The sequence below is a fragment of the Barbus barbus genome, assembly GCF_936440315.1.
Source record: "Barbus barbus genome assembly, chromosome: 42".
Classification (NCBI taxonomy): domain Eukaryota; kingdom Metazoa; phylum Chordata; class Actinopteri; order Cypriniformes; family Cyprinidae; genus Barbus; species Barbus barbus.
In genome coordinates, this window is record NC_136720.1 from 24,807,910 (window position 1) to 24,822,627 (window position 14,718).

The 14,718-nt window shown below is 36.3% G+C and overlaps 1 protein-coding gene across 1 annotated transcript in view; it reads left to right on the forward strand.

Moving 5' to 3' along the window:
- LOC306861275 (cGMP-inhibited 3',5'-cyclic phosphodiesterase 3A-like) overlaps positions 1-14,718 on the forward strand; it is a 95,185-nt gene that overhangs the window by 53,207 nt on the left and 27,260 nt on the right. The window contains exon 3 of the mRNA XM_079403459.1: positions 14,395-14,658. Within this exon, the coding sequence (XP_079259585.1) occupies positions 14,395-14,658 (264 nt within the window). The remainder of the gene's footprint in view (positions 1-14,394; positions 14,659-14,718) is intronic.

The window sequence follows — 14,718 nt, forward strand, 5'->3', positions numbered from 1 at the left end:
AGATTTTCAGATGCAAGGAGATTTTCAGCATTGCATTAATTTGTGCTTAATTGTCAAGAAAATGTCACACTCTAACAAGTCTTAATCGTCCGGAATTGTTCTTTATGCTAAATATAATTTCTGATCTTGTTCTTTTGATTTTGGGGTGAAGTGGCACCTGTGAGTTGTTTGTTTTGTTGCTAGATCTCGGATTAATCATTATGACTACTATGTAAATAAGTCTGTGAGCTGGTGACCTGTGTGTGACCCCCGTGCTTGTAACCGGGATATGAGGTCTTTCAAACATCCTAGTGACATCATCACTTTTGGTGCTCCTTTGAACTCTGGAACTGCAAAATATTAATATGCTTGTGTAATTTAAGGACTTGCATCAAAAACACTCTTTCATGCTAAAAAGTGTTTTCCCACCAAAATGATGTCACTTCCTGGAGGATGATGTTTGTAAAGAACTGCCAGGATAAAAGGTCTGGCTATTGTAAAGTATTATGAATCTGTATTTTGCATCTTGTGAATAAGTAAAAGGTACTATTCTTTAATTTAAGGTGCACTAAGCAATTTTTGAAAAACGCTTTTGACCGCAGTATTGTCCCAAAACACACTTGCAGCCAATCAGCTGTAAGGGGGCGTGTCTTGTAATGATAGCGAGAAGAGAGCGCTCAATTTGAGTGTACAGGATGGATATTAGCAGATCGACTATAGTTAGAGAGAACTGGAAGATAAAAAGAGGAAAATATTGGAGGAACAAAACATTAAAAAGAAGGGGTACGATCAGGCAAGATGTAGGACCCTCGTAAATATCAGAGCAGCTATCCAGCAGTGGAGAGAGAGAGAGCTCAAGGACGCAGAGGTTGCGTTGTTGTTTCTTGATTGGTGAGTAACGCTGATTTTGCATTGTTTCCCACAACTTATCCGTGTTGGCTTTTGTTTGAATATGCTTGTGTGTCATCTTCGCTTCCGCGATCGTCGTTATGCCAGGGTTGTGGGTGGAGATATCAAAATAGGGGTGAGGACCTGTTGGGCTATGGGCATGTTTGTTTTGGTGCTTTCAAATATCAACATCATTTGGCAAAAAATCACCTAGTGCACCTTTAATTTAAAAAAGAAATAAAAGAAAAGAAAAGAAAAAGAACTAGCAAGAAGAAAAGTAGTATTGGAATCGGTGGGGGGAAAAAACTACAAATTGATTACAAGCCAAAATTAGTAGTAATAATAATAATAATATAGTGTACCTGGATGAAAAATAATATTGAAAACAAGAAAAAAACTAGTTAACTATGCTAGTTAACACATTGAACATGATGAACTAACAATGAAGAATAATTCTAAAGCACTCTTAATGTTATTTTCAACCTTTATTAATATATTATTACAATTTAAAAGTTGATTCTGTTAGCATTATTCAATAGACCTGAGTTTACAATGATCAAACTAATGTATTGTCATTGTTAGGTAATCTTAGTTAATGCATCAAGTAATGTCAACTAATGGGATCTTACTATAAAATGTTATTAGTGTTATAAAATATACAGTGTATGTATATATAATGGATAATTTATTACTCAGTAGATTATGATAGCATGACATGACACAGAATGACAGAAGAAATGATAATTCTGTGTTCGAGTTTACTATTTTTTTTTTTTTTATTCAGGAACTCCCCAGCATGTGTGTGTGTGTGCGCGGATATGCTAATGTGTTTGCACGTTTGATCTAGTTCTCCTCACGGCTGGGTGTGAGCAGGGAGTAGCGGTGACGTCTGTAGTGACGTGTTTCCGTTCTCGCTGCTCGTGCGTTTGTCCCTCGGTGCTTCATTCATTCCCAGCAGTCTAACCTCCACCTATTTGCCTGTGACAGAGAGGAAGCTCTTGAGTCCTTTTCTTTCCGTCGGGTAGCTCTGTGCCGTGGCATGGCGGTACGGCAGAAGGATGCCGCTTCCATCCGTAGCGCTAGCAGTGTTTGCGGAAGAGGATTTGTGTGAAAAGCCCACTGGAGGTGAAACTAGACCACTGGAGAGCAATTAAGACTATTGCGACGCTGACAGAGACATACGTTAAAGCGTAATACACGGCTGAACATGACCTTAGAAATCAGCTGTAAGTCAGAGAGTCTCACAATAGAGCTGTCAGAGCGTGCCGGGCCAGTGAAGGCACCTCCCATAATGCACTGGGCCTTGGGAAAAGTGTGAGGCCGTGAGCTGATAGCACGAACAATGCACAGGAGGAAAGAACGCTGTGTGTGTGGAATAGCCGTTCTTAGTGAGCGTCTTGTGTGTGTGTGTGTGTGTGTTTTTATGTATGCAGTTGCTAATGTAAACGCAGTGTTCGGTCCTGTTGGACAGGCAACAGTAACAATAGGTGAAGATATCAAGCTACAAACAGAGGTTTAGCAAATGCACTACTTAATTATAATCATGAATGACTGTCAATGGAGACTGCATAAATTAACTAAAATGGAAACTAAAACTAAAACCAAAAAACTTAACTAAAACATTATTTGAAATAAACTTTAACTGAAAGAAAATATAAAAAAAACTTTTTAATATATATAAAATTATAAAAAATCTGTGTTTGTTTATATATAGATATATATTTTTTATTTTATAGATATACATTTTTTTTTAACTTAATGACAAAAACAATAAAATTACTTAAATTTGAACTAAAATTATAATGAAAATGGAAAATATTAATTTAAAACTCATTCAAAATATTAATAACTATAATAGTGTATCGATGATACTAAAACAACAAATACGAAAAAAATACAATGTTTGTGAAGACATTTAAATTGGAATTATTTCATGTTAATAAAATAATTTACGTTATATTCTATTATATTCTTGTATTTATGTACAGTAGTCTCCTAAAAGCTGAAAACTCTAAAACTGTATAAAAACATCTACTAATATAAATAGTAATAAGAATATAAATAGTAATAAGAATGTAGATTATATTCACATGAACATATAAGTACTAAAAATAACAGAATACAGTCTCATTTTGTGTGTGTATATGTGTGTGTGTGTGTGTGCGTGTGTGTGTGTATATATACATACATATGTATGCATGTATGTATGCATGCATGCATGTATGTATATTCAATATTATTATTATATTCTAACCAAAATTATTAATATTTCATTTATATTATTAGATGTTTATGGGGCTTCTGAAAGCATGAAACTGACTAACTTTAATACGCTTAGTACAGTTTTCTTCAAACTGTTTTCTCCTGTGACAGTACTCGAAACTGACTATAGAAACAGAGTTTGTTAATATTGGCTATAGAGTCTCATGGCAATTCTATCATTGCAATATGTGCACATTTTGTTGCCACCCAGCTTTATATCAAGCCCATGTAAAGCTGCTTTGACACAATTTGCATTGTTAAAAGCGCTATACAAATAATATTGACTTGACTTGACAATGATCAAGCTTGCATAACTAGATGTGTCTGCATTTCAGGAAAATGAATAGTGGGAGGTGTGTGTGTGTGTTCAGTGTCTAAGCCTTCTTGTCAGAAGGATATCCTCCCGCTGAGGATCGATGCTGCTCTTTCTGCTTCACAGCCATATTCAGACACGCATGATGCACAGACATTATTTGTGTGTGTGTGTGAGAGCTAACAGAGTTCGCTCTCTTTTCTAATTACCCAGTTGTTTTATCATTAGTCAATTAGGGGACTTGGTTTTCTCTTGTCTCTGGATCGTATTAGCTGCATGAAAGACTGATTATCACTTCAAAGTTCTCGTTCACCCACCAGCTTTCAAAGTGCAGCCGATGGTGTGCATGATTTCTGCCTGCTTTCCTCTCATTGATCTGTGGAAAGCAGCCATCTCCAGGATCCCGAGGCTGATAAAGGTGTGCAGTAGTGCAAACACGGCTGACGGCTGAACCTGTGACCCTTGACGTGACGCAGAGCCAGTGTGTGCACCTCAGGAGACCCGTCTGTTCCTCGCACCCTTCCCAGGGTGCACTGCGTCTCCCGTGTGGCTGTGTTGTTGGTGTTTGTGTTCAATTACCGTCACTCTCATTAGCATAATAATGCTCTTTTACTTAAACTTTTCTAACTAAAGAACATTCACATTATATTTTGCCCCAAATAAAATCAAGGAAATATAATGTAATATGTATTATATAGTATATTATATAGTACATTATAACCACAAAATTCATATATTTATTATTATTATTATTATTATTATTTAGTCATTTAGCAGACGCTTTTATCCAAAGCGACTTACAAATGAGGAAAACAGAAGCAGTCAATTGTAGAATTAAAACAACTAAAACAGATCCAAAGCTAAAACTTTATAAATACTACCTATACACATTTTAAAAATAAAGAAATTAAATAAAAATGACAAATGCATACAACAAAATTTCAAAACTTAACATTTAAATGAAAAACAAAAAATAAAGCTAAAAACAATTCAAAATATTAAAGAACAAAAGAGTATAATAATGATTCTAACATAACACTGAGCCAAACACCAAAAAACCAACAACTATATGTATATGTACAACCACACACACATACATACACATTTATATATTCAATATATATACATTTCATTTCCCGGTGAGAGCCCGGTGGAGTCGCATGGTATAGTCGATGGTTTTTACACTCTTCGGACTTCACACGACAGCAGCCGCGGTAAACTAAGCTTTTTTTATACTCATCTAACAAAATACTAATTGAATTTAGCTGGACACCCTTTCCTTATTTTTCCACAACAAATGGCCAAACAAGCGCAGACACTGACAAGATACTCGAGACAGAATGAGACCAAAACGCGATATCAGCACGTCTCCACACAGTAAACAAAACAAGCGTTTCCTAGCAAAGACAACTGCGCTAAACACTAATGAGACCACTACATACAGTAACGAGCTGCTTTTAACTTCCACTGATAATGAAATGCTCTCAGAGAGTATTTCTTTACACTGTTTTCTGCTGCACTTGAACACACTTTCCTTATTTTTTCACAACAAACGTAATAATATAATATATATAATAATATATAGTATTAATATAATATAACATAAAATTCCATGCAAAATATAATTTCTTATTCTTTTCACCCCAAATTATTAATATATTTAAATTTTATATATACCTGTTTTTGTATTTCTGAATGCACAAAATAATAAAAAATAGTATTTATACATTATAGTACAATTTTTGTACTCTCTTTAATTAATGCTTTAATTCTCTTTTATTATTAAGCAAATGATTGCAGTAATTATTTACTATACAGTAATAGGGATCTAATAAGAAAAAATTTTAAACTTTGCTAATTCTCGGTTTTTAATTTAATTCAAAGTAAAATGTTCACATGCAATACAGATAAAATCCTATAAATGGTGTGTGTGTGTGTATGTGTGTGTGTGTGTGTATGTGTGCGTGTGTGTTGTTGTTGGTTTTAATAAGAATTAATTGTTTTATGTTTTAAAATAATAAATTACTGTATATTATATACATTTAAAAGACTAAATGGTCATTTAAAATTTAAAATGGTACCATAATGTATAAATACTATAATAGTAATATATACTAATTTTTTGCATGATTATTTTTTTATATTGGGGTGAAATATTTTTTCTGGGGCTTCTGTGCTTTTTAGTTTTCATCCCATTGGTAGCTGTCACGTTACATCACTGCTCATTTGCATAAACAAACTTTTGTCAGTTTTATCCCATCCAGTGGACCCGTTCATCATCAGTAGTCACTGCTGGAAATCTCTAACTCTTTGAAATGAATTGATGGTTACTTTGGCACTGAAAACTCACTGTCAGCTTGAACGTCCCTTCAGAGAAAATATCTGTCTCTGTGTCATAAAAAAAAAACTGTGAGGGAGTGGAAAGGAATTTTTGTTGACCAATTTAGCCCAAACAACTATTTATTGTGTGGGACCTGAGGTAACGCTCTTTGCCCGGCTGTCACTTAGCAACAGGCTATTTTCAATATAAATGCTTCCTGTGGCGTGTGGAGCACCTACAGTATCTGACAGCAGCGGAGCAAGCGTGAGCTGTGGACTTCACTCTCACACACACACACACACACACACACACACCGTTCTAGCAGCCAGACAGACTGGTCTGTGAGTGACACTGGCATCATGAGGAAGAGGCGTGCCACCGCCGGGCCGCTCTGCCCGTATCACAGCCAGCAGGTGGGAGATACGCCTTATTCTTTTCATTGTTGCTAATAATCATCTGTGCACGAGACTAGATTGAATGCACTTTACTGAAATGTTTTTACTGGAGCTTAAAAGCCTGTTGGGGTTTGTGTAGATGCTTGAAATGAATTAGGCAAATATACATTGTGCTTACACGTGTTTCTTTACACATCTGAATTTTTTTTTTTTTTTTTTTTTTTTTGATTAATTTAATATTAATTTTAACTGTTACTCCAATGTGTTAATAGTTTAACATTAAAGTGAAAACTGATTATATAATCTGGAAATTTGTGCCTTGTATTATGTAAAAAAGATAGACTAAGATTAGAAGTTTTTAATCATTATTTTGAATAGGATTTTATTTTTAGATTTTCCATTTTTAGTTTTAGTATTGTGTTTTTGTCTTTTTTTTTTTTTTTTTTTTTTTAATAGGTCTGTATAGTTTTTAGTAAGTTTTAGTTTTTTAGTTTATTTAGTTTTAGTAAATTTAGAATTTAAATTAAACAAAAATAAAACATTGGTAACTAGCTGAAATAAGCTTTTTGTTACTTTTTTAATTTTATTTCTTTACATTTTTATTTTTCATATTAATTTCAGAGTTTTAGTGTTTTTGTAGTGTCTTTGTAATTTTTATTCTTAATTTTTAGTCTTAGTTTAATTAGTTTTAGCTAAAATGAAAATTAAATTTGTTACTTCTCAACTAGCTGAAATGTTTAAAAATAAAATTTTTTTTTAATGGTATTAGTTTTGATTAACGATAATAATGCTGTTCAGATGTCACTCGCGCACGATCCGTTAAGCAAAGCGAACCACAGGTTTGGAAGGATTTCTGTCATACAGTATTTCCTGTGAATCACACCGTGTGTTTTTGTGGAAAAGGAGATTTGTGGTAAGTCAGGGACTCTCAGAGGTGCTGTAAATCACTAGTCCACTTCCAGATTTATCCGTGTCTCGATCACCTTCCCAGCCAACTCACCTGACGCAACGACCAGTGTACGTTACGATTACAAAAATTACATTACGATCACGAAAATTGTTAACTTTTGCACAGAGAAAAAATGGAACGAGATCAAGTATAATATTTAGATTCGAAGCTGGAAGCTCATTGGATTCAGATCATTAGTTTGAGTCAGGAATAAAGACGTCTGCATCCAACATCACCGCAGTCAGACGTCACCGAATTTGTGGGACGCCACAAAATCTCAAGTAACCCACCTAGAAAAACCACCTTTTTTTTCTCAACAGCGCACAGTATTGACATGGTTTGTAGTCTAGATAGAGGGTGAAAATCACTTGGCTCTTGCTCAAGTGTCAAAGAGACGTGACAAACTAATCACTGACTCCTTCAGCCGCTTCAGTATTATGAAGTGAAGGACGGAGCCTTTAAAACACTGCTCTTGCCACAAACAGCCATTAACATTCTTGTGTTGTGAGAAACTCAGGCAGCTCAGTTCATTCACAATTTAGTCCTGCTGTAATTTTTATGATGCCGTTGTGACACGTTGGCCGTTAAAACTGCAGTCAAGGGGCGCAAAGCAATAGCGATATACAATCAGAGCAGCGCTGAAGTGCTATGATGGTTTGTCACGCTTGTTTTGAGTCATTTTGCAAGCTTAACTTGTTCTTCTCATGCAAAAACATGAAAGACTGTAATATCAATACTGGGTTAGTTGTGCATGGAAATCGCACAAGGCTTGCTTTCTTTGTGTACATGTTTATTTCTATTTATGTACACTACTGTTAAAAAAAAATTCTTGTTGTTGCTGAAAGAAATTAGTAGTTTTATTCAGCAAGGATGCATTAAATTGTCCAAAATTGACAGTAAAGACATTTATAATGTTACAAAGGTTTTAGTTTTTTCAAATCAATTCTTTTTTTATAGAACAAATTGCATTATGGTTTCAAAGAAAATATGAAGCAGCATAACTGTTTTAAACATTGATGATGATTTTTCTTGAGCAGTAAATCAGAATATAAGAATGATTTCTGAAGGATCGTGTGACACTGAAGACTGGAGTAATGATGCTGAAAATACAGCTGCGCATCACAGGAATAAATTACTTTTTAAAATATATTACAATAGAAGACAGCTATTTTAAATTGTAATAATATTTTTACTGTGTTTTTAATCAAATAAATGCAAACTTGCGGAGCAGAAGAGACTTCTTTCAAAAACATTTAGAAATCTTTCCAACCCCAAACTTTTAAGCAGTGTGTATATATTTGTTTGTTTTGGCATTATTTGAATGACATTTAAGCATATTACAACCCCAAAATTCTCATTACTGTAATATGTTTTACTGCATTAATAAATATTTAAATATTATTTAATGAATTAGGAGAGTACAAAAAGGCTACTGTGACATGATATATAAATTATATATGACTTCATGTCTTTATTATTAAAATATATAAAATACTATATACAGTATATATAGTAATGTAATTTTTCATTGCAGTAATGAATTTATTTCATTTTTGTTAATTTTTGGAGGAGAAAATATGCTTAATATTCATTAAATTAATGTCACAATGCAAAAATTCTCAATTGTCCTAAAAACAGGCTTTTTATGCAAAATATTTTCTTTTCTTTTGAGTTTGGAATGAGATATGTGTATATATATGTGTGTGTATGTATGTATGTGTGTGTGTGTGTGTGTGTGTGTGTGTGTGTGTGTATATATATATATATATATATATATATATATATATATATATATATATATATATATATATATATATATATATATATACGTGTGTATACTATATACACACACACATATATACTATAAATCGCTTTGGATACAAGCAGCGCATCAGTGTCAGATTGTAGGTTTTGAGCGAATTACAGAAAGCGTTCATTCATGCAGTATTCAGACGGGACGGTCCTGGTGTGGCATGTAAGTCGGTGTAGAGTAAGAGAAACCTCTCATAAAGGGTTCTTCCTCTTTCACGCCTCGCTGCGCCTCTGCATCTGCGGGGTGGCTCCGTGTGATGCCGGCTTATGTGCGTGTTCGTCTGAAGAGCCGAGTGTAGAAACACGTGCCTGCCAATGCAGTGCATCAAAACCCTCGCTTTTGCTTTCATGCACATTTGCATCCCATCGGCCGGCGTGTTTTGAATGCATATGCACGGAGAATAACATGACTCGGCATCTCTCTGTGTCTAGTGTAGATCAATGAGACTCTATTAGAGGACTTTTCCCTCCTGGCTGTCCTGTACCACTGTTCACAAAGGCCCTGATCAACCTGCTCGGATCGATATGGTTTCCAGCAGCAACCCCCGTTTTGTTCCCTGGATGTGTTGTTGATATCACCTATGCACACACACACCACGCGGACACACAGACACAATCGCACTAATCCGAGGACATTAGCTGTGGAGAGAGTCCATTTCAGTCAGGTAATGGGCAGATTTGGCTATCACAGGATGTCGTAAAGGTTGCGCTGAAGAGCGAGATAATGTGTTTTTTTTAAGGCCGGCCTCTCTGGGATCTGTCAGCCACTCTCCAAGCCAAAGTGCTTGAGCAACTTTCCCATAAACACCTCTCTTGTTTTAGTCAGGGAGTAAAACACACAAACACACACGTGCTAAAGTTTAAGAGAGCCCGAGTTTGATTTTACGGCTCATTGTTTGCACAGAACATCCTCTTGTTTGACAAGCTCGCCGGTGACTCATGTCTCTTGATGTTGGTTGCGGCGGACGCTGTTTTGATAACGAATTGAGACGGGAGGAGAGAGAGAGAGGGAAAAATGTAATGAAAGGGAGGAGCTGAAAGACTCCCACGAAAGGAGCGATGTTGTCTCGGTCCACTTAAATTCGCTCTCCGTGCCTTCTATATTTAATCGCCCTTTTTGGCTTCCCGGCAGTCCATGTGTGACCCTTGTAGAAGACCTGAGTAACACAGAGCAGAGGAAGTGTTTCTCAGTCTCTCCACAGCTGGAAGGACAGATTTCTGTCTCCAGACATTTCTCAGAATCTTTCAGGAATATGCACAGGTCACATTTCACCCCACATTTAAAATATACATAACTTTTTAGCCACAGTGTCATGACAATTCAAGCACATTTGATCTTCTAAATGTGACTAAGTACTGTTTTTTGTTTTTATTTATATATATATATATATATATATATATATATATATATATATATATATATATATATATATATATATATATATATATATATATATATATATATATATATATATATATATATATATATATATATATATATATATTACTTATTTATTTTTTAAAATCTTTTGATTTTGGGATAAAATGTGACCTGAACATGCTTTTGCGAGACTACATAAATAACAAATGAATCTGAGAAAGCACTGCTATTTTCCCACAAGGGTCACTAGCAGGCCCCCTGCCGTGGGTCGTGAGGTCGTGACCTGCCACTGCGGGAGGTGAGAGCAGAGATGCTGAGGTCACAGTGCTCTCCTCCTCATCCACATGCAGCTCTCATTAATACTTCACCACGCTCATAACCCCTGACCTGTGCCACTGATGAAGCGATGAGCCAGCCTGTTTCCGACAGTTAAAGCTAAACCCAGCAGCCATTCTTTTTCCAAATATGCACATCGGTGACACTTTCTGTTTACATAGTATTACAACTCGAACGTTTCGCGGAAGCTCTCGACCCGAGCCTCTCTTACACAGATTTTTGGCATCTGACAGTGGCTAGCTCTGAGATATGTAGCGTGACGCTGCGCATACATCCTCCACATGTTCTCGCTGCAGTCTCATGTCAGGATGAAGGATGTCAGAGGAGTCCTGGAAAGGTTTTTTTTTTTTTTTTGGTCACATTCTAACTCCCTGTGTGTTTGAGTTTGTTATTCCAGCCGTGCTCTTACTTTGCCCTGAGCGCAGCAGCTAATTACTGCACCTCACTGAAGGCTTATTTAGTCAGAAGGAGCTTGAGCAACACCGCTGGGATATGAACTCACCCCAATGCCACACGCCAATCTATGTGATGCTTTCTTGTAGCATTCCATCACTTGTTCACCAGTGGATCCTCAGCAGTGAATGGATGCTGTCAGAATGAGTCCAAACAGCTGATAAAAACACCACAAAAATCCACACCACTCCAGTACATTAATCAACGTCTTGTGAAGACAAAAGCTGTGTATTTGTAAAAAACAAATGCATCAAAGAAATTTAACAAAATATAAGTCCATAATCCATAATATTGCTTTCTCCAGTGAAAGTCATCTCATCTGAATCAGGAGAGAAATCTGCACAGATCCAGCACCATTTCCAAGCCAAAACAGTCCAATATAGTTATAAACAAATATGTGGCAGGATTTTGATGTGAGAGACAACAGGAGATGGACTTTTTCACTGGAGTAGTGTTATTATGGATTATGGATTCTATGTATTTTAGCTGGAAGCAATGGTGTGAAGTTAAAAATGTCTTAATGATGGATTTGTTTCTTACAAACACGCAGCTTTTGGCTTCAAGACATTATCTGATGGAGTGGTGTGGATTATTGTGATGTTTTTATCAGCTGATGTTTTTATCAACTCTTATACTGACGGCACCCATTCACTGCCATTGGTGAGCAAGTGATAGAATTACACATTTCTCCAAATCTGATGAAGAAACAAACCCATCTACATCTTGGATGGCCTTAGAGTAAGGACATTATCAACAAATTTTCATTTTTGGTTGAACTATTCCTTTAAATGCACACTAATAGTCTGATTATTGCCAATAACTTTTCGTGGTTATTTATAACATATTATAAAATATAAATTCAAATGCAATGTTTTCTGCTGCTGTTATCATTGACCTGCCTCAAATTCAGAACCTGCTTCAAGTGCACAAAAAAAAGGGGAAAAAAGGCTAAATAATCCCTGAGCTCACTAGAAATATTGTTTTCTGTTCATTCAGTGTTTCCAAACCCATGCATTTGCATAATGCATCCTCTGTCTATAGCACAGACATGTGCGTTTTCATCAGAGTGGACATTAAAGTGTATACAGAAACTGCAATACGCAACACATTTTACCGTGATTATGATTGCTGCATAATCATAATAACATAATCACAAAATTCTGTTTATATAAACTACAAATTAATCTCAGTACTGCTTAAATCGCATTATGAATGTAGTCATTTAAGCATATTTATCTGCAACTGCAATTTTTGTCTGATGCTGTTATGCGTTTTATAGAATGATAAACATAACTAGATGTTTCAGGACTTTAGATATGATTACCGTATGCCAAGCACACCAATTTGGTCTTGATAGACTGCAATCGGTGTTATTTTGCTGTAGCTACAAGCCCAAAATGATCACATAAGTTTAATCATTCAAATCATTCAGATTGGAAATGCAAAAGTACTCATTTGTATTAATTTTCTTTGATGTGACACCAGTAATTATCCTTTTTTAGCATGTACAGAGATTTGAATTATTAGTCTAATCTAGCCTCCGTGATCTGTTTTAATGCAGCTCTATCTAATATTTATTTTATGTTATCCAAGTGAGGGATTTTGCATTATTCAGCAAGGGTAGTTCTTTTGCAGGGGTCTGTGACAGAGAAAATCCAATAGTAATATCAGACCGAGCACTTAATACGTGTGTGTGTGTTTAATACACAAACAGAGAGCAAGTAGAAACCCAAGCTGATGCAACCTCGTTGTCATAGCAACCACTCATCCGTCAGCCTCACGTGCGCCACGCTGTCAATGGCACATGAGCTGACAGAATGAATCAAGGAGTTTCTGTTGGAGGGAAAAAATGTAAACAAACACATGCATCTACTGTCAATATCCTGCATCTCTGTTTCCTGTTTGGGTCATGCATGTCTTGTACAAGGTTTATGAGATTTCACAGAAGATGCTTATGAAGACAGAGCAGATTATCTCCATTCAGGCTGTCTTTTTAATATTTTATTTTATTATAAAAACAATGTCACAGATTTATTGTGAAAAAACAAAAAAACAATGAACAAAAATGAAAAGCCAGTACTTTTATATCTTGTGGTGTTCGCATGCAATGCGCTGAATTTAAAAAAAATATATTATTATTATTATTAGTTTTATTATTATACTTTGTACTTATACTATAGTATTTTTTGTTATTTTTTAATGTATATTAAAGATTCATATATGTAAATATATACATATAATGTTATTTTAAAATGTATATTAAAATAACACGTAAATATTTACATTTTATGTATTTATTTTACTTATTTAATAATTTATTTATTTACATGATTTTTTTTTTTTTTTTTTCTAGACATTAATATGTAAATGTGGTGGTCAAATGTTAATTTAATTGTATCATGAGTATTTCTGAATGAGCCGTTTTTGCAGCTTAGTTTCCAGCAATTGTTTTTGTATATGTACATATCAAACAAGAGAACAAACCGTTGCGATTTTGTTCATGAATATTAATTACGTGACATTCGGTCTGTAGTCCTGACTGATTTACTTAAATGCAGAGGCTTTGTCTTTTGCTACTTTGACCAAGAGAAATGAACCTCAAACTTAAAATAAATATATTTTTGCAATTCCATTTGATGACTTTAGGAGTGCAGAAATGACACACTTTGTAGGCATCTTTGAAAAGGAAGCACGTTCTGTTGGCATCTGAACATGCGCTCCAGCAGATGCTGCCTGTCGTGAAGATGCTCTGAGTTTTGAAGATCTCTCTCTCTCTTTCTCTCTTTCTCGAACAATGAACGTCCGCACGGCCCAATACGAGCAGCCATCCGGCTTAATGCAAGTCAGTTTCTCCTTCCTCCGTTAGTTATTCTCTGTATGTGTCAGTCCTTCATCTGCTTTTGATGTCTCTCTCTCTCTCTTTCTTCATCATGCGTGTGTGTGAGTACTGTATCCTGTGGCCGTTTTTGAGGGCTAGCGAGGAAAGACCGAGTGTGAGACGTGTTATAAATGTGTCCTCTTTCTGTACTTCTCATGACCTCCTTCTCTCTTCCCCTCGAAATCTCTCTCTCTCTCTCTCTCTCTCTCTCTCGTTCTCTGTGTGTCTCTCGTTTCCCCGTGTGTAGCAGTGCGGCGTCACTCTCTGCGTCAGTGTGCCATTACGTCAGCCCTGCATCGCGTCACCGCTGAGGTGCAGATGAGCTAACGTTGCTTTTTCTCTTTCCCCCCTTTGTCTCTTCCCCTCTCGCTACCTGTGCGTTTAACTCTATCTCTGCCTTACGCCCACTTCCTGTCTCTCTCGTCCAGTCTTCGGGCACCAGCGTGACGGTGGACATCGCGGTGATGGGCGAGGCACACGGACTGATCTCAGATCTGCTGGCTGACCCCTCCCTCCCGCCGAACACCTGCAGTACCCTGCGGGCCGTCAGCAACCTGCTCAGCACCCAGGTCACCTTCCAGCCGCTGCACCACCGGCCGCGCCTGAGCCCCCTGCTGGCCTTCAGTGAAGGACACGCCTGCTCTGACTCGGAGGAGGTGCCGGAGAAAGGAGAGAGGTTGGCCATCCCGAAGGTAAGGCCACACCCTCTCAGGTAGCAGGATTTGATTGTCAATTGGCCCTTCGCTAAGCCC